This window comes from Phycodurus eques, chromosome 20, assembly GCF_024500275.1.
Source record: "Phycodurus eques isolate BA_2022a chromosome 20, UOR_Pequ_1.1, whole genome shotgun sequence".
NCBI classification, from domain to species: Eukaryota; Metazoa; Chordata; class Actinopteri; order Syngnathiformes; family Syngnathidae; genus Phycodurus; species Phycodurus eques.
Genome location: NC_084544.1, coordinates 16,186,534 through 16,208,055, shown reverse-complemented (window position 1 = coordinate 16,208,055; position 21,522 = coordinate 16,186,534). Strand labels below are relative to the sequence as shown.

At 46.5% G+C, this 21,522-nt stretch overlaps 1 protein-coding gene across 2 annotated transcripts in view; it reads left to right on the top strand.

Moving 5' to 3' along the window:
- The window catches only part of phf14 (PHD finger protein 14), a 159,311-nt gene that overhangs the window by 124,923 nt on the left and 12,866 nt on the right, over nt 1–21,522 (top strand). For both annotated transcript variants that reach the window (XM_061664634.1, XM_061664633.1), the window contains one exon: nt 11,068–11,185. In XM_061664634.1, the coding sequence (XP_061520618.1) occupies nt 11,068–11,185 (118 nt within the window). The remainder of the gene's footprint in view (nt 1–11,067; nt 11,186–21,522) is intronic.

The following is a 21,522-nucleotide window of genomic DNA, read 5'->3' as shown; positions in this document are numbered from 1 at the left end:
TTTCGTGAGCTGGACTCAAAGATCTAAAAGTTTTTCTACATACAAAGGGCCATTTCCCACAAACCGGTCTCAATCTGCGTTCGTGAGTATTTCTCCTTTGTGGAGATAATCCATCCCACCTCACAGGTGTGGCATATCAAGATGCTGATTAGGCTTGCCACAATAAATGGCCACTCTGAAATGTGCAGTTTTGCTTTATTGTGGGGGTCTGGGGGGGGGGAGGGGTCAGAAAACCAGTCAGTATCTGGTGTGACCACCATTTGCCTCACGCAGTACAACACATCTCCTTCACATAGAGTTCCCCAGAACTGTGAGGCAGATGCGCCAACCAGTCGTCCACCGTGCCAACGATATACAAACACAACCCCAATTCCAATGAAGTTGGGATGTTGCGTTGAACATAAATAAAAACAGAATAGAATTATTTGCAAATCATGTTCAACCTATATTTAATTGAATACACAACAATGACAAGATATTTAAGGTTCAATCTGATAAACTTGATTGTTTTTAGCAAATAATCATTAACTTGGAATTTTATGGCTGCAACACGTTCCAAAAAAGCTGAGACAGATGGCAAAAAAGACTTAGAAAGTTGAGGAATGCTCATCAAACACCTGCTTGGAACATCCCACAGGTGAACAGGCGTGAGAAAATAGTCGAACAGTTTAAGGACAATGTTCCTCAACGTACAATTGCAAGGAATTCAGGGATTTCATCATCTACGGTCCATAATATCATCAAAAGGTTCAGAGAATCTGGAGAAATCAGTGCATGTAAGCGGCAAGGCCGAAAACCAACATTGAATTCCCGTGACCTTCGATCCCTCAGACGGCACTGCATCAAAAACCGACATCAATGTGTCAAGGATATCACCAGATGGGCTCAGGAACACTTCAGAAAACCAATGTCAGTAAATACAGTTCGGCGCTACATCCGTCAGTGCAACTTGAAACTCTACTATGCAAAGCAAAAGCCACTTATCAACAACACCCAGAAACGCCGCCGGCTTCCCTGGGCCCGAGCTCATCTAAGATGGACTGATGCAAAGTGAAAAAGTGTTCTGTGGTCCAATGAGTACACATTTCAAATTGTTTTAGGAAATTGTGTATGTCGTGTCCTCTGGGCCAAAGAGGAAAAGAACCATCCGGACTGTTTTGGACGCAAAGTTCAAAAGCCAGCATCTGTGATGGTACGGGGCTGTGTTAGTGCCAATGGCATGGGTAACTTACACATCTGTGAAGGCACCATTAATGCTGAAAGGGACATACAGGTTTTGGAAAAACATATGCTGTCATCCAAGCAACGTCTTTTTCATGGACGCCCCTGCTTATTTCAGCAAGACAATGCCAAACCACATTGTGCACGTGTTACAACAGCGTGGCTTCGTAGTAAAAGAGTGCGGGTACGAGACTGGCCTGCCTGCAGTCTAGACCTGTCTCCCATTGAAAATGTGTGGTGCATTGTGAAGCGTAAAATACCACAACGGAGACCCCGGACTGTGGGACAGCTGAAGCTGTACATCAAGCAAGAATGGGAAAGAATTCCACCTACCAAGCTTCAACAATTAGTTTCCTCATTTCCCAAACCTTTATTGAATGTTGTTAAAAGAAAATGTGATGTAACACAGTGGTAAACATGACCCTGTCCCAGCATATTTGGAACATGTTGGAGCCATAACATTCTAAGTTAATGATTATTTGCTAGAAACAATAAAGTTGATCAGTTTGTCTGGCCCAGGTTACAAAAATATTTCTGCTGCACTTAAGGTTCCTAAGAGCACAGTGGCCTCCATAATCCTTAAATGGAGAGGTTTGGGACGACCAGAACCCTTCCTAGAGCTGGCCGTCCGGCCAAACTGAGCGATCGGGGTAGAAGAGGCTTGGTGAGAGAGGTCAAGAAGAACCCAGAGATCACTGTGGCCAAGCTCCAGAGATGCAGTCGGGAGATGGGAGAAAGTTCTAAAAAGTAAACCATTACTGCAGCCCTCCACCAGTCGGGTCTTTATGGCAGAGTGGCCCGACGGACGCCTCTCCTCAGTGCAGGACACATGAAAGCCCGCATGGAGTTTGCTAAAAAAAACACCTGAAGGACTCCAAGATGGTGAGAAATAAGATTCTTTGGTCTGATGAGACCAAGATAGAACTTTTTGGCATTAATTCTAAGCGGTGTGTGTGGAGAAAACCAGGCACTGCACATCACTTGTCCAATACAGTCCCAACAGTGAAGCGTGGTGGTGGCAGCATCATGCTGTGGGCGTGTTTTTAAGCTGCAGGGACAGGACGACCGGTTGCAATTGAAGGAAAGATGAATGCGGCCAAGTACAGGGATATCGTTGTCGAAAACCTTCTCCAGAGTGCTCAGGACCTTAGACTGGGCCGAAGGTTCACCTTCCAACAAGACAATGACCCTCAGCACACAGCTAAAATAACGAAGGAGTGGCTTCACAACAACTCCGTGACTGTTCTTGAATGGCCCAGCAAGAGCCCTGTCTTAAACCCAATTGAGCATCTCTGGAGAGACCTGAAAATGGCTGTCCAACAACGTTCACCATCCAACCTGACAGAACTGGAGAGGATCTGCAAGGAGGAATGGCAGAAGTTCCCCAAATCCAGGTGTGAAAAACTTGTTGCATCATTCCCAGAAAGACTCATGGCTGAATTAGCAAAAAAGGGTGCTTCTACTAAATACTGAGCAGAGGGTCTGAATACTTATGGCTGTGTGATATTTCAGTTTTTATTTTTTAATAAATCTGCAAAAAAAACTCAACAATTCAATTTTTTTCTATCAATATTGGGTGCTGTGTGTACATTGAGGGGGGAAAATTGTGACTTAAGCAAATGGCTGCAATATAACAAAGTGTGAAAAACTTAAGGGGGTCAGAATACTCTCCGTACCCACTGTATATGCTGGACATATATACTGTATATGGTTAAATATAGGCGGCACGGTGGACGACTGGTTAGAGCGTCAGCCTCGCAGTTCTGAGGACGCGGGTTCAATCCCCGGCCCCACCTGTGTGGAGTTTGCATGTTCTCCCCGTGCCTGCGTGGGTTTTCTCCGGGCACTCCGGTTTCCTCCCACATCCCAAAAAAACATGCATTAATTGGAGACTCTAAATTGCCCGCAGGTGTGACTGTGAGTGCAAATGGTTGTTTGTGTGTATGTGCCCTGCGATTGGCTGGCAACCAGTTCAGGGTGTACCCAGCCTCCTGCCCGATTATAGCTGGGATAGGCTCCAGCACGCCCGCGACCCTAGTGAGGAGAAGCGGCTCAGAAAATGGATGGATGGATGGATGGTTTAATATAGACAGGTATGGCATGTGTGGTTCATATTGAGATCCCTTAATGGGATCTAAGGAAGTCCTTACAAGTCCCGAACAACATACTTTAATTGTTTCACCTTTCTGTTTCCTTCGTTGGAGATTCATGTGAAGTCGGTCGGCTGTGTACAACAATTTTCTCATTAGGGAAACAAACACACTTTGGTCGTTTGTCATGCATTTATTGGTTGGCCAGAGGGCACTTCAAAGTCCCATAGTCAGGCAGTTATGCTGACTACTCAGCCCAACCAGGATTCTTAGCTCCTTTGTGTATAGAAGTGTGAGTGAATGAGGGAAAAATACGCAATCATCAACATGTCTCTGCGGATCACATTTTGTGTCGCTCCATCTCACATGATGACAATTGTGCACAATTCTCTTTTGTCGGTGGATAATTTTCATCAGTTAGGTTTGACATTGTTATCTCCCATACTTTAAACGTGACCATTGCATGGGTCCTTTGCTTTTTGTTGGTTATTGTTTTGTGGTATGTTCGGGGCTTCTTTTAATGATGAGTATAGAGACAAGGGACCTGCAATAAATATCTAACCCGAGTAATCTGCAATTACTAAAATAAATACAAAGGCCCATTTATAGCCTCAGCAAGCTGGCAATTTTTTGACTTGAGTTCGTTGTCACATTTCTGTGGGGCCAATGATGTATTACTCGTGCACTCACTGTAGTTGTCTCGCCATGCTGCACTATTTGCATATACTGGCCACTCATGCCAGAGTAGCATCTGCTCCATTTGCACACTGATTGAGGATCTGTGAACATTTGCACAACCAACATTGTCCTAGATGATCGCACTACTCGTCACTTTAAACCGCATACATCTCCTTGAAGTCTCGGCGCCCTTTGCACAATGGTCATTGCACCGGACTATTGCAATATTCGTCATTCGAACTGCTCTAAGTACTAGAGGACTCTGCATATTTTTGCACAATTGTTTTTTGTCAATGTCTTTATGTCTCCAAAGTGTTCTGTAAATTGACTGTCTGTTGTACTTGAGCGGCTCCAACTACCGGAGACAAATTCCTTGTGTGTTTTGGACATACTTGGCAAATAAAGATGATTCTGATTCTGATTCTGATCATCACATGGCCGCCACATCAATGCGCCCCACATTCAACATGGCCGCCACATAGGCACGGGAGGCACTTCTTTTGGAATTGGATTTAGTAGTATTTTATATCTGTGACTCAGTCCCATTCTCTTCCTTCATTGCGCCACACCAATTCTGGAACTAACAGACATTGTCAACGGCATTTTAAGTGACAAATGGACACTATTCTTGGACACATTGTTCAGTCCTGACGGTCCGTTTTATCCAATGTCCATTACATCGGGGTCCATTTTATCGAGGTTCCACTGTACCAACAATCAGGCCAAATTTGTACATTTTCCCTCCATGCGATCAAAGTCAGCAATGTCCCGATTCTCAGATGTCTCTGAAATATTATGCTGAATGGTTGTGTGTGTTGTGTGTGCTGATGTTGAGCTTGGTATCAACGGTATCGGAGTGAAAGGTTGAAAAAGTTGGTGAAAGTACATCCATCCATCCATCCATCCATTTTCAGAGTCGCTTCTCCTCACGAGGGTCGCGGGCGTGCTGGAGCCTATCCCAGCTATCATCATGTTGGTGTATAATCTGACAAAGTGGGAACACATCTATTCAGTATAATCCATTTTTCTAATATATATAAATCAGTGTAGTGCAGTTACTCACCTGCATATTGACACAGGTATCTTTATGGCTATCTGAATTTAATGTGGCAGCAATGACTCACATAATGTCAGTTAGGCTCTTAGCGGGGAAAGAAACCTAACTGAGTAATCTCAAGTAATACAATCCATCTATCCATTGTCTTCCGCTTATCCGAGGTCGGGTTGCGGGGGCAGCAGACTTCCCTCTCCCCAGCCACTTCCTCCAGTTCTTCCGATGGGATCCCAGTCAATCCGAGAGACGTAGTCTCTCCAGCGTGTGCTGGGTCGTCCCCGGGGTCTCCCCCAGTGGGACGTGCCCGGAACACCTCACCAGGGAGGCGTCCAGGAGACATCCTAAACAGATTCCCGAGCCATCTCATCTGGCTCCTCTCAATGCAGAGGAGCAGCGGCTCTACTCTGAGCCCCTCCCGGATGACCGAGCTTCTCACCCTATCTCAAAGGTAGAGCCCGGACACCCTGCGGAGGAAACTCATTTCGGCCGCTTGTATCCGGGATCTTGTTCTTTTGGTCACGACCCGCAGCTCGTGACCATAGGTGAGGGTAGGAATGTAGATCGACTGGTATATTGAGAGCTTCGCCTTTCGGCTTAGCTCCTTTTTTATCACAACGGACCGATATAAAGTCCGCATCATTGCAGACGCTGCACCGATCCGCCTGACGATCTCCCGTTCCATTCTTCCCTCACTCGTGAACAAGACCCCAAGATACTTGAAATCCTCAACTTCGGGGAGGAACACATCCCCGACCTGGAGAGGCCACGCCACCATTTTCCAACTGGTCTCTGATTTGGAGGTGCTGATTTTCATCCCAACCGCTAAAGTGAGAATTGGAGAGACCGGCTTGATGAAGCCAACAGAACCACATCGTCTACAAAAAGCAGAGATGTAATACTGAGGCCACCAAACCGGACCCCCCCAAGATACTTGAAGTCCTCCACTTTGGGCAGGATCTCATTCCCAAACCGGAGAGGGCACTCCACCCTTATCCAACTGAGGACCATGATCTCAGATTTGGAGGTGCTGATTTTCATCCCAGCCGCTTCACACTCAGCTGCGAACTGCTCCAGTGAGAGTTTGAGATCACGCCTTGATGAAGCCAACAGAACCACATTATCGAGAGATGCAATTCTGAGGCCACCGACACTCTCTACGCCTCGGCTGCGCCTAGAAATCCTGTCCATAAAAGTTATGAACAGAATCGGTGACAAAGGGCAGCCTTGGTGGAGTCCAACCCTCACCGGAAACAAGTCCGACTTACTGCCGGCAATGCGGACCAAACTCTGACTCCGGTCATACAGGGTGGTTTGGTAACCCATACTCCCGAAGCACCCCCCACAGGACTCCATGAGGGACACGGTCGAACGCCTTCTCCAAGTCCACAAAAGATCACCACCCCAGTCTGCCAATCCAGAGGCACTGTCCCCGACACGCCTCTGCGATGTTGCAAAGGCGTGTCAACCAGGACAGCCCCACAACATCCAGAGTCTTTAGGAACTCTGGGCGAATGTCATCCACCCCCGGGGCCTTGAAACCGAGGAGCTTTTTAACCACCTCGGTGACCTCAACCCGAGAGATAGGTGAGCCCGCCTCAGAGAACCCAGACTCTTGCTTCCTCAAGGGAAGGTGTGTCGGTGGAATTGAGGAGGTCCTTTGAAGTATTCTCCCCACCGATTCACAACGTCCCGAGTCGAGGTCAGCAGCGCCCCATCCCCACTATACACAGTGTTGATGGTGCACTGCTTCCCCCTCCTGAGACGCAGGATGGTGGACCAGAATTTCCTCGAAGCCGCCCGGAAGTCATTCTCCATGGCTTCACCGAACTCCTCCCACGCCCAGGTTTTTTTTTTTTTTTGCCTCTGCGACCACCAAAGCCACATTCCGCTTGGCCAGCCGGTACCCATCAGCTGCCTCAGGAGTCCCACAGGCCAAAAAGGCCTGATAGGACTCCTTCTTCAGCTTGACGGCATCCCTCACCGCTGGTGTCCATCAACGGGTTCGGGGATTTCCACCACGACAGGCACCAACCACCTTGCGGCCACAGCTCCGGTCGGCCGCCTCGGCAATAGAGGCGCAGAACATGGGCCACTAAGACCCAATGTCTCCCACCTCTGAAGTTCTGCCGGAGGTGGTAGTTGAAACATCTGACAGGGGATTATGCCGGATGTTCCCAGCAGACCCTCACAATATGTTTGGGCCTGCCACGTCGGACTGGCATCTTCCCCCACCATCGGAGCCAACTCACCACCAGGTGGTGATTAATTGACAGCTCCGCCCCCGAGTGTCCAAGACATGCGGCCGCAAGTCCGATGACACAACCACAAAGTCGATCATCGAACGGCGACCGAGGGTGTCCTGGTGCCAAGTGCATGTGTGGACACCCTTATGCTTGAACATGGTGTTCGTTATGGACAATCCGTGGTGAGCACAGAAGTCCAATAACAGAAAACCGCTCAGGTTCTGATCGGAGGGGGCCTGTCCTACCAATCACGCCCTTCCAGGTCTCACTGTCATTGCCCACATGAGCATTGAAGTCCCCGAACAGAACAATGGAGTCCCCAGTGGGAGCGCTCTCCAGCACCCCCTCCAAGGACTCCAAAAAGGGTGGGTACTCTGAACTGCTGTTTGGTGGATAGTCACAAACAACAGTCCGGACCCATCCCCCCACCTGAAGGCGGAGGGAGGCTACCCTCTCGTCCACCGGGGTGAACTCCAACATACAGGTGCCTCTCACCGTGGGCAACTCCAGAATGGAAGAGAGTCCAACCCCTCGCAAGAGGACTGGTACCAGAGCCCAAGCTGTGTGTGGAGGTGAGTCCGACTATATGTAGTCGGAACTTCTCGACCTCACACACCAGCTCGGGCTCCTTCTCTGCCAGAGAGGTGACATTCCACGTCCCTAGAGCCAGCTTCTGTAGCCGGGGATGGGATCGCCAAGGTCCCTGTCTTCAGCCACCGGCCAGCTCGGCAACTGACCCCTATGCCCCCCCCCCCCCACTCACAGGTGGTGAGCCCATGGGAAGGGGGACCCACATTACCCTTTCGGACTGTGCCCTGCCGGGCCCCATGGGAGCAGGCCCGGCCACCTTTGAGCCCCACCTCCAGGCCTGGCTCCAGAAGGGGGCCCGGAGACCCGTGTCCGGGCAAGGGAAGCCTAGATCCATATATTTGTTTTCTTCATAGGGATTTTTGGAGCTGTGCTTTGTCTGGTCCCTCACCTAGGACCTGTTTGCCATGGTTGACCCTATCAGGGGCGTGAAGCGCCAGATAACGTATTTAGACACACAAACCCCTCCATCATGATAAGGTGATGGCTCAAAAAGAGGTCTCAATTAATACATTAGATAAAATCACCTAATTGCTTGAGGATTCAAAGAACATTACTGGAAAGCCACACTTTAAAACACAAGCTACAGTCAGAGTTTTATGAAATAAATTCACAAACCTTAGCCCGAAGAATAACCATTGCACACACACTCATAATCGACAGGAACAAATGCATTTAAAGAGCAACATTTAGCTTGATTTTCTTCAGCTTTACTGTCGTTAAAAACTTCACCGACATGAATTCTGGGTTTCCGTAATGCTTTTTGCTGGCTTCATTGCCAGGAACATCAGTTTGAGGATGGCGCCAGTGCTTAAAGCAGGAAATGGGCTCGCCACACGATGTCCGTGTGGGCTGTTGTTCATGTCATTAAAGCAGCGCACATTCATCTTTCTTCTGTTGAGTATGTGGATGGTGACCTCAAGTGGACAAATAAGATTCCTGCACCTCTCTAAAGTGACATATTGGCATTGAATTTCATATATGAAACATATGAATTCATAAAATAAATACTACTTTGCAGATTTTATTTATTAATGGGGTTTACGCTATTTATAATTAATTAATTAATTCGTAATTTCAATTTGATTGTGTGGATGGGTTTCTTATAGTTGGAAATCACACCAGTGTTCCCCCCAAAAAAGAATATTGTTTATGTGTCAAAAGCTTTCAAAATGAATATATATATTACCCTTCTCAGTTAATTAATCTCCAATAAGCGTGTAGTTAATTATATTGGTCTAAATCATGCTAGAATTTATCAGGGCAGTTTAAAATTATGATCATCCCCGACCTAGGAGAGGGCACGCCACCCTTTTCCGACTGAGGACCATTGTCTCAGATTTGGAGGTGCTGATTCTCATCTCAGCCGCTTCACACTCGGCTGCGAACTCCTCCAGTGAGAGTTGGAGGTCACGGCTTGATGAAGCCAACAGAACCACATCATCTGCAAAAAGCAGAGATGCAATACTGAGGCTACCAAACCGGACCCCCTCTATGCCTCGGCTGCGCCTAGAAATTCTGTCCATAAAAGTTATGAACAGAATCGGTGACAAAGGGCAGCCTTGGCGGAGTCCAACCCTCACCGGAAACGAGTCCTACTTACTGCCGGATATGCGGACCAAACCAAACTCTGACTCCGGACAGCCCGTATCAGGGGGTTCGGTACCCCATACTCCCGAAGCACCCTCCACAGGACCACCCGAGGGACACGGTCGAACGCCGTCTCCGAGTCCACAAAACACATGTAGACTGGTTGGGCGAAGTCCCATGCACCCTCGAGGACTCTGCCAAAGGTGTAGAGCTGGTCCACTGTTCCACGGCCAGGACGAAAACCACAATGCTCCTCCTGAATCTGGGATTCAACTTCCCGACGGACCCTCCTCTCCCTTCCCAGGGAGGCTGAGGAGTGTGATCCCCCTGTAGTTGGAACACTTAAAAAGGGGGACCACCACCCCAGTCTGCCAATCCAGAGGCACTGTCCCCGATGTCCACGCGATGTTGCAGAGGCGTGTCAACCAGGACAGCCCTACAACATCCAGAGCCTTGAGGAACTCCGGGCGAATCTCATCCACCCCCGGGGCCCTGCCACCGAGGAGCTTTTTAACTACCTCGGTGACCTCAACCCCAGAGATAGGAGAGCCCACCTCAGAGAACCCAGACTCTTCTCCCTCATGGGAAGGCGTGTTGGTGGAATTGAGGAGGTCTTCGAAGTATTCTCCCCACCGGCTCACAACGTCCCGAGTCGAGGTCAGCAGTGCCCCATCCCCACTATACACAGTGTTGATGGTGCACTGCTTTCCCCTCCTGAGACGTCGGATGGTGGACCAGAATTTCCTCGAAGCCGTCCGGAAGTCTTTCTCCATGGCCTCACCGAATTCCTCCCATGCCCGAGTTTTTGCTTCAGCGACCACCAAAGCTGCATTCCGCTTGGCCAGCCGGTACCCATCAGCTGCCTCAGGAGTCCCACAGGCCAAAAAGGCCCAATAGGACTCCTTCTTCAGCTTGACGGCATCCCTTACCATTGGTGTCCACCAACGGGTTCGGGGATTGCCGCCACGACGGGCACCGACCACCTTACGGCCACAACTCCGGTCGGCCGCCTCAGCAATGGAGGCGCGGAACATGGTCCACTCGGACTCGATGTCCCTCGCCTCCCCCGGAACATGAGCAAAGTTCTGTCAGAGGTGGGAGTTGAAACTCCTTCTTCCCAGCAGACCCTCGCAATACGTTTGGGCCTGCCACGTCGGACCGGCATCTTCCCCCACCATCAGAGCCAACTCACCACCAGGTGGTGATCAGTTGACAGCTCCGCCCCTCTCTTTACCCGAGTGTCCAAGACATGCGGCCGCAAGTCCGATGACACGACCACAAAGTCGATCATCGAACTGCGACCTAGGGTGACAAAGTAACTCAGTAACTTATCCTGAGCAAATTGCAGCTGCAGGATGATTTTTATCTGACAGTAGTATGGTATTTATCTGTCAGGTGATATGAACTAGTGGGCACTCAATAGCTGTTTAAGGTACATGCTGGGGTCTGATTCGCGGGAACGAGGACACATTAAAAAATTGTCATGAATCACAGCTACCTCTATAGTCATCATCAATCATCACCCCTCAACTGGTCCCATCATTGAAGAATCTGCCTTTATTAGCATGAGGCATAACATGCACTACCCGTGTGTGTACCTCAGGTGTGATGAGTGCCACCTTTGCTACCACTTCGGGTGTCTGGACCCTCCACTAAAGAAATCCCCCAAGCAGACGGGATACGGTTGGATCTGCCAGGAATGTGACATATCTTCCTCCAAGGTGAGTGAACGTTCTGAGTGGGTGTGCCTGCTTGTGAAAACAATGGAGGACAAACTCCTTGAGCAGTTAGATGACCTGCTGCCAGCATGTGTTTGGAGTGGGACCTCTGAGGTCCGACACGATCCAATCCAAATGTGTTTGTATTTAGAAACATTTATTTGAATTGTTCTGTTCCAGGGTCAAACTGTCACCTTACAAACGACAATATCCTGTTGTAACAGTATATATTCTCAACTGTCATAAATATAAGTTAGCCAATGTATAATAAGATTAATTCATTCCTTCATCTTCCGTTCCGCTTATCCTCACGCGTGTCGCAGGACGTGCTCGAGCTTATTCCAGCAATCTTCGGGCGAGAGGGGGGGACACCCTGAACTGGTCGCCAGCCAATCGCAGGGCACATAGAAACAAACAACCATTTGCATTCACATTCAGGCGGGGCCAGGATTTGAACCCCGGTCCTCAGAACTGTGAGGCGGATGTGCTAACCAGTCGGTTCATATCTTAGAAGAAAATGGAGACTTGAATGCATCATGCGTAACTCTGGCTGAACGATATGGTCTAAAATTCTTATCACGGTATGAATTGAATCCTCTCCATAATAACAGTGTATATCATGATATAAACTTCATTGTGAAAATGATCAAATATGGTGGAAAATAATGTAAACAAGCACATATAATATTTGCTGATATTATAACAAATGAAAATAGTAATATACACTTGACCCTATCCTGCTTCTCTCTATACACTTTTTAATTCACCTGTTCATTTGCGGTGCATATTAAATGTGGTTCCAGCCAGACTTTGTGTACTTTACCATCTGAGGACTTATACTGGTGTTTTGCAACTACTTCATCTCGATTTCACATTGGCGAAGTAGTTAGCATGGCTTTTCCATCTTGCCCGCTGTGTCAAATGCTTAGCTACTCCTCGTTGCCCATTAGTGATGATGATACTTGTCAGAGGTGTATCTTATTTGCTGACATAAAGGTGAGGATTAATGACTTACATACTGTAAGATGCTCGAAGTCTTCACCGTGGAAGGTCAGAGTTTAGCCGCGCTGTGAGACAGCCGCAGCTTGAAGCTGGTTCGGAGCAAGTCAACATGGTGCCAAGCATTCTGCCAGTATAGTTAGCGAGCAGCCGGGAAAGCAGGGAACATGACTGACTGTTTGACTTGGACGCACCGTTTCTTTTAACAAGCTCCACGCTGGGTTTAAAGAAAACAACTGTGCTGGCAGGTGACAGCTCCTCCATCTCCGTCAACAAGCGTTATGGCGATTGGTCGGTAGAGTGGTCTCTCTCTCTCTCTCTCTCTCGCTAACAGTATTATATATGTATATACACACACACACATACACATACACACACCGTAGGCAGAATTTCTACCATCTACTGCATACTGAATATACCTCGCATCCCTATGTGTGAGATTCAAAAGCATAAATATGAGTTAACTGAAGGCAGGGACCTTGGGGATCCGATCCCCGGCGACAGAAGCTGGCTCTAGGGACGTGGAACGTCACCTCTTTGGCAGGGAAGAAGCCCGAGCTTGTGCCTCCCTCCGCCTTTTGGTGGGGGGACAGGTCCAGACTGTTGTTGGTGTCTCTGCCCCAAACAGCAGTTCAGAGTATCCACCCTTTTCGCAGTCCTAGGAGGGGGGTGTTGGAGAGCGCTCCCGCTGGGGAGGCCATCATTCTGCAGGCAGGCTCTCAAGCATAAGGGATTACACACGTGGACTTGGCACCAAGATACCCTATGCCACAGTTCGATGATCGACTTTGTGGTTGTGTCATCAGACTTGCGGCCGCATGTCTTTGATACTCGGGTGAAGAGGGGGTGGAGCTGTCAACTGATCACTACCCGGTGGTGTGTCGGCTCCAATGGAGGGGGAAAATCCCGGTCCGACCTGTCAAGCCAAACATATTGTGACGGTCTGCTGGGAATGTCTGGCAGAATCTCCTGTCAGAAGGAGTTTCAACTCCCACCTCCAGCTAACTTCACCCAGGTTCCGGGGGAGGTGGGGGACATTGGGTCTGAGTGGATCATGTTCCACGCCTCCATTGCTGAGGCAGATGACCGGACCTGTGGCCGTAAGGTGGTCGGTGCCTGTCGTGGTGGCAACGGCTACACCCGTCGGTGAACACCAGTGGTGAGGGATGCCGTCAAGCTGAAGAAGGAGTCCTATTGGGCCTTTTTGGCCTGTTGGACTCCTGAGGCAGCCGATGGGTACCAGCTTGCCAAGCGGAATGCAGCTTTGGTGGCTGAGGCAAAAACTCGAGCGTGGGAGGAGTTTGGTGAGGCCATGGAGAAATACTTCTGACGGCTTCGAGGAAATTCTGGTCTATCATCAGGCGTCTCAGGAGGCAGAAGCAGTGCACCATCAACACTGTATATAGTGGGGATGGGGCGCTGCTGACCTCGATGCGGGACATTGTGAGTAGGTGGGGAAAGTACTACGAAGACCTCTTCAATTCCACTGACACGCCTTCCCATTAGGAAGCAGAATCTGGGATCGCTGAGGCGGGCTCTCCTATCTCTGAGGTTGAGGTCACCGAGGTGGTTAAAACGCTCCTCGGTGGCAAGGCCCAGGGGGTGGATGAGATCAGTGTTCCCAGAGTTCCTAAAGGCTCTGGCTGTTGTGGGGCTGTCCTGGTTGGTACGGCTCTGCAACATTGTGTTGACATCGGGGACAGCCCTTTGTCACCGATTCTGTTCATTACTTTTACGGAGAGAATTTCTAGGCACAGCTGAGGCGTAGAGGGGGTCTGGTTTGGTGGCCTCAGTATTACATATCTGCTTTTCGTAGACAATGTGGTTCTGTTGCCTTCATCAAGCTGTTCTCTCCAACTCTCACTTTAGCGGTTGGGATGAAAATCAGCACCTCCAAAGATGAGACCAGTTGGAAAATGGTGGCGTGGCCTCGCCAGGTCGTGGATGAGATCCTGCCCGAAGTGGAGGATTTCAAGTATCTTGGGGTCTTGTTCACGAGTGAGGGAAGAATGGAACGGGAGATCGACAGACGGATCGGTGCGGCGTCTGCAGTGATGCGGACTTTGTATCGATCCGTTGTGGTAAAGAAGGAGCTAAGTCGAAAGGCGGAGGTCTCAATTTACCGGTCGATCTACGTTCCTACCCTCATCTATGGTCACAAGCTGTGGGTCAGCTCGTGACCGAAAGAACAAGATCCCGGAAAATGGAAATGAGTTTCCTCCGCAGGGTGTCCGGGATCTCCCTTAGAGATAGAGTGAGAAGCTCGGTCATCCAGGAGGGCCTCAGAGTAGAGCCGCTGCTCCTCCGCCTTGAGAAGAGCCAGATGAGATGGCTCGGGAATCTGATAAAGATGCCTCCTGGGAGCCTCCCTGGTGAGGTGTTCCAGGCACGTCCCATCAGGAGGAGACCCCGGGGACGACCTAGGACACGTTGGGGAGACTATGTCTCCCGGGTGGCCTGGGAGAACACCTCGGGATCCTCCCGGAAGAGCTGGATGAAGTGGCTGCGGTGAGGGAAGTCTGGGCGTCCCTGCTAAAGCTATTGCCCCTGCGACCGACCTCGGATAAGCAGAAGAAAATGGAGGGAGGGAGTTAGCCGCTGTATATTAACATCCATCCATCCATCCATCCATTTTCTGAACCGCTTCTCCTCACGCAGGTCGCGGGCGTGCTGGAGCCTATCCCAGCTATCATCGGGCAGGAGGCGGGTTACACCGTGAACTGGTTGCCAGCCAATCACAGTGTATATTAACACTTTGAACGAATTAACTGTGCAACTCCATCAGATGATCTCACTTTGCCTGCGATTGAGCGGCCACCAAGACGAGTCCATGATGTACCCCTCTCAAGATCACCTGTGACCCTAATGAGGACAAGTGATGCAGAAAAAGGACGGATGGACATTCCACTTTGTGGTGCACTTTCATCTCGTTATTAGTAATGTTGATGTCACTTTAGCCATATTGCACTTCACAGGTAGCTCCATTTCAAGTCCTCTGATCATCACCTTCTTAGTTATTTTCCTCTTCAGTGGTAGCATCACAAAATAAATCAAAACAATCAGGTAATCGTTTGGATGCTTATTCTCACAAATTCTCATGAGATTTGCAGATAAATAAGTTCTCATAATGTCATTTGTGACAGCTGTTAGATCGGCACAACTTTAATTTTGGAGCATTTTTCCCGAGACAATTTTCACTACATTCCCTTTTCCTATTTCACCTCAAGTATAGACTTTGTTCAAATATACTTTTATTTTACAGAACTTTTACAGCTAACACAAGTCAATTCGGACTGGCTTATTTGACAGTGCTCTGTTATTCTCCTCGTTGTGCCACCTCTTAGCACAGTCCCTTGAAAATATCCCACTGAATGCATTTCTTCCTCCCCCACTTTCTCGTACGTTTACATCAAATGGAATAACCTCTGGGCATTGGCTCTCTTAATACACTTTGCCTCCAGAAAAAGGCAGCAATTACGTATGCTGTATAGACGCGATGTGCAGTATGTGACTCATTAGCATAAAAAAAACTCTCTCTTTCTTGAGCAAAGACTATATGTTGAGCCTGCTAAAAGACATGTTACAAGTGGGTCGTGTGTCTACTCTGATGATATATTCCAAAAGATTTTTGCAGTTCAAGATAATCAATTCATCACAATGAATAGAGAGAGGCAACAAATGGACAAAAGATGGCCAGGCTTGTACATCACTGCTAATGTAGCAAAGTCTATATTTTCAGAGTCTGTTAAGAATGTGACATTTTTGAGAACACCTCATGTAAAGGCATAATGTGTTGAGAGTGTATCAGTAATAGCAAGTGGCGGGAGATAATTGACTCCACTAAGGGCGTCTGAAAAGCAATCTGTGATGAGAGCTGTATTTAAGAAAACCTTTATCATCTGCCTTAAATGCCAACCCATGTGCCACCTTTTCCTGTGAGGGGAGACAGATTCTTAAATGCCAACATTAAGTGCAGATTATTAAGTGATCGTTCCGAAACGGATGCAGCTGTTGGCAGAGATAGTAGCCAGTCAAATTCAGTCTGCTGCAAAGAATCAGCTCTTACTTGAGAGGAAGATGTGTGGCATCCGAAAGAAGAGCTATGCAGTAATGAGTGTGGAAGAAGTTGCTCTTTGTACTCTCCACTGTGATTCGAACAAAGAAACACTTTTTAGCACTGTGTCTATTCATGTACAGACATGAATCTCCTCCAAACTGTTATGCACCTGAAAAGTCAGTCACCTGAAGGTTCTTGTTCTGCCAAGCATGAAGACACAAAGGTGAGATGCAGAAGTATGTTAACTTTAGCTTTTAATGCTAAAATGTCTTCACTATTAGGTGTCTGAAATGACATTTTATGATTTGCAACTTATTTTCTGAAGATAAGAATTACATTTTAGGATATACAGCATAGGATTCTTTTCCTATTGCTTAATATGCCTTTTCTAAAGAAAACTAACACAAATGCATCTTCATGTTTTTTTGGGTTCTTTTACAAACGGTGCCGTTAATACCACAGAAAAGAAAGCTGAATTATTTTGTTGCAATACGCCAGAAGGATCTGTGAGCTGAAGTGCCAGGCAGGATAAGACAGACAGCCATTTTGCATTCACACAGTAGCAGACGGCAAAATAGATAATACATTTCTGAGATGTGAATGATGTATGAATTTATAAACATGTCGGAATTATTAATTATGTTCTTCTTCTTCTTTTCCTTTCGGCTTGTCCCTTTCGGGGTCGCCACAGCGCGTCATCCTTTTCCATGTAAGCCTATCTCCTGCATCCTCCTCTCGAACACCAACTGCCCTCATGTCGTCCGTCACGACATCCGTCAACCTTCTCTTTGGTCTTCCTCGAGCTCTCTTGTCTGGCAGCTCCATCCTCATCATCCTTCTCGCAATATACTCACTGTCTCTCCTCTTGATGTGTCCAAACCATCAAAAACTGCTCTCTCTAACTTGACTCCAAAACATCGAACCTCGGCTGTCCCTCTGATGAGCTCGTTTCTAATTTGATCCAACCTGGTCACTCCGAGAGCGAACCTCAACATCTTCATTTCCGCCACCTCCAGCTCTGCTTCCTGTGGTCTCTTCAGTGCCACGGTCTCTAATCCGTACATCATGGCTGGCCTCACCACTGTTTTATAAACAAAGTCTTTGCAAAGAGAGGAAAAGGTACAAGTCTTACGAGTTGTCATCCCTTACTGAAGCCCAGACAGGAAACCCCTCCGTTATATCGAAGTGAGAGAGACCGAGAAGGAAAGCAAACAAGTATCTATGTCCAGCTGCACTCGTAGTCACAACATAACTAGGAACAAGTATGAGGCACAATATGATGCTAGTAGTCACAACATAACAATAAAGCCTGTGAAGGTTGAATCAAACTAATAGAAATAATATTTGCTATATATTAAACATAAATTTGTAGACACAACTTCCTTACCACACTCCCCTTTGCTCTGGACTGTTGACCCCAAGTATATAAAGTCCTCCACCGCCACTATCTCTTCTCCCTGTAGCCTCGCTCATCTTATTTCATCTTATCTTCATTCCTCTCCTTTCCAGCGCATGCTTCCACCTTTCGAAATGTTCTCGCACCTGCTCCCTGCTTTCGCTGCAGATCACAATCTCATCTGCGAACATCATTGTCCGTGGGTATTCCAGTCCCACCACATCTGTCAGCCTCGCCATCAGCTGATGCAGTCCCACTTTCACCTGAAATAAAAAAATTGAAAAAGTATTAAAATCAAAAACCTAGTAGATACATTTTGCCTACTATGCATGTATCATATAATTTTTTTCCCCTGATATGGATATTAGAAGTGCATTGTAGACACCAACTAGTTTAATCATCACAACTTGTCTGTAATTGTTCAGACCTCTTAATGCCGCAAAACTACAGAAATATATACCTACTTACGGATTGGTGAGGCAAATCATTACTTGGTTGAGGCTAGAGATAAGTCAAGTTCTACACAATTGCTCAGTTACAACATAATGTATTTCGGAGTGATACTAGAAGGTTTTTCTCACTTATCATGACACCCAAAAAAATGCATTTATGCCTATAAAAGTTAAATGAAATCAAATGTATATTCGTTATTGAGAAACATGTTATGTTTTTGATCATTTGCTTGTGTGTTTACAGCTGCCAATGTCACTGCAAAGATAAATATTGAAATATCCTGTATATGGGAGTAAATGTATGGAAACATCAGATTTCCAAATGACATACATTGTTTTTGGTGTCCACTATATTAGTGTGTGTGAATGGCTCTAACATTTTACAGTCCAGTTCAGTCCATTAACCTTGCATTAGTTTATGGTTGGATCTGCCACATTAAATATGGCTAACGCCCTGACGTAGCAACATAAAATGAGTCAACTTGCCTTCTATCATTTTTATGCAGACGACACAATGATTTGTTTCGCATCATCTGTTGTACAAGTTATCTCTTTTTCAGTCGTCCTTTAATGTTGTTCAGACCTGTCTGACAAAGGTTATGCTCTTTTCCAGAGCTACTTTGCTGTCAAATCTCCCTGTTTTAACTTGCCAGGGTGCAGCCATTGAACTGGTCTCGTGTTATCAATGCCTGGGTTTCCAGATTGATGATCGTCTCAACTTTCAAGTACCACGGTTCGAGTAAAATTTGGTTTTTACTTTAGGAATAGATCTTGCTTCTCTCATGGAGCCTGGAAACGCTGTGTGTCAGCAACCTTTCTTCCGTTACTTGATTATGGCGATGTACTGTGTGTGCGTGCACCAGTCACGTCTATGTTCACTGTATACTGTCGGAATCATCAAAATCGGAATCATCATTGCATGTTGGCCCCCCCAAAAATCGAATGGTGATCCCTTTCTGTCAGAAGATCTACTAATTTATTGACTATTATTCATAAGGCCTTACTAGGTTTGGTCCCATCCTATCTTGGAATTCATCTCGTTAGGAACCGAGGAGAATACAGTTTACAATCAAATGACCTCCTCACTCTGATTGTCTCTCGTGTCGTCACAGAGCTGGGCAAGAAGGCATTTGGTTATGCATGGAACTCACTGCAAGCTAAACCAAAATTGTCTGACCGGATTCCGCTTGACACATTTGTTGAATTCCTTGTCACTGTTTTGAAATCAGATGCCATATATTTTAATATCGCTGTTATTTTAAATTATTTTTATCTATGAATTTATGAATGTTGATGTGTGTACTCTGAGCTTGAGACATAGGCGACTCTTTTTTGCATCGTGCGTGAGTAAAGATTTTATTTGATCGCACTTGCACGAGCGCATCTTTTAATGCTCCTCTAGCACATTCTCGATATATTGGACAGAGTTGTTGAAAGTCTTTTTCACTGCTTTGTCAAGCTCATCCACCTGCACACTTTCCTTTCTGAAGAAAGAGCGCCTTCTCGTTATTATGGAGTGCCAACGGGCGTGCCCCCTCGCCACGGCGAGAAGGAGCTTCGCTTGCCGGAGCGGTCCCCTCCGTCGTCGGGCGAGGAAGTGCCGCTGACAAGGGCGAAGATATTACCGATACCCACTCAGATTCATAATGACGTGACATCGATTCCCTCCACTTTTTTAATCTCCAACTCACCAAGGCAGACAATTCTGACAAGCCCGACATGGAATTCATGCTCTCTGCTTCTCACGTAACACACTACCCGTATACTTGCATGTTTTCTTGTACGTTTGTAAGGCTGGCAAACACTGGCAGCACTCAACTCTGGCTTTACGTGTCGCAAACTTTATAAATTCCGACTCAGTGAAAATTGTACACATCAGCCACCCCGTCTGACTCCCCACACTGTAAAACATTTGCTCAACTTAAAAGAAAAAAGCAATTTACACACCTCTATATTATCAGTTATCCCGACTTAGCTACAGTAGATACGTCTTGTTGCATCTAGTCAACACTAGCTGAATTGAAATACCTTCAAAATATCTGTGGAAATACCTGTAGTTTAGTGTTCTTTTTTCTTTAACTTTGAGCCAACACCTAATTTATTACAGCAAACAAAAACAGAGAGTTTTTTTCAAAACTAAAAAGGTTTTTTGTCTTTTGCTCTATGCACTAATCCTAATAATACTACTGTAGTGGCTAAGTCCAGGTTAAAGCCACTGAGGGTCATAGTAGACAAGGCAGGGTTTGACGTGCTTGTTCAAGTTCATGAAACAAGTCCTTGATCGTCATTGCCTTTATGTATCTTTCTCATTGTTAGTGGTCTTCTCAGTACCGCCTGGCATTCAAAACGGTGTCCAAATTCTGCATGTTTCATCCATTCCAAATCATAAAACAAACAACGTGGCGTCTTAGCGTCTTTGCATGTGAACAGATACAATGGTGATACCTAGTGGTCAACTTGGTCGCCAACATGAAAATATACAAAATGTCCCTTACAACCTCTTGTCTGATTTAAAATGTGAATTTCATGTACAGTTTACACAATTATTTTTTATTTATGTCAATTAGTGTATACACAAATGTTAAGATAAAACATTTTGCAATTGGCGTGAATTTGTTTTGTTTGATTGGCATTTGAGACAGGTTTATGACTATGTTTGATCAGGTAGGCATTCTGTTAACAATTCATTATAGTTTAGCCATCGTTAATCAGTTTATTTGAAAGGGGACAATGCAATTTCATAAAACATATGAAGTACACATGGTTAAAAAAGCCAGGATTAGCCAGAAGGCTAGTTTTCATCTGTAGTCCCCTGGCCATGATGTAAAAAAAAAGCAGTAAAATATATCTATAAGACAATATAATACAGGATACATAATCAAAGACTTTCTATGCTATTAAGAGAGAATAAAACCACAAAAATGTGATCATAACAAAAAAAACATCACAACATACTTGTCTTTTAGTGTTGGCATCTGTAGGTGTTAACTAGCCACATTTTCCGTTTTTTTGTGAAGGCCTTGTATGTTGAAAGCAGTTTAACCTCCTTCCACTCGCCAGCGCTCCTCACTGACCAGGCTGACTTAGTGAAAGTGCTCCTGCGCAGAGGAACGAGACAGTCACCTCTGACAGCCTCGAGTGACACGCTCAGAGCCGTTTCTTTGGCTGATGAAAAGCCAAATCATGCACTACTTTATAAATCAAATTGAAATCTGCAAATATGTGAAGACTGACCCAGTTTAAAAGACTGCATTTTTTTAAAATTGCACAGTGATGATAGTGCCCTGGTTTTTTATCCATCACTTTAATTACTTGTTTGTACAAAACCTCCAATGTTTTTTCTTGCATTCTGACCAGCCTGGGACCAACTGGTTATGCAATAGTTAAAGTGACTAAGAATCATTGAATGCAAGTACATTATTGTGGCTTCAATTGA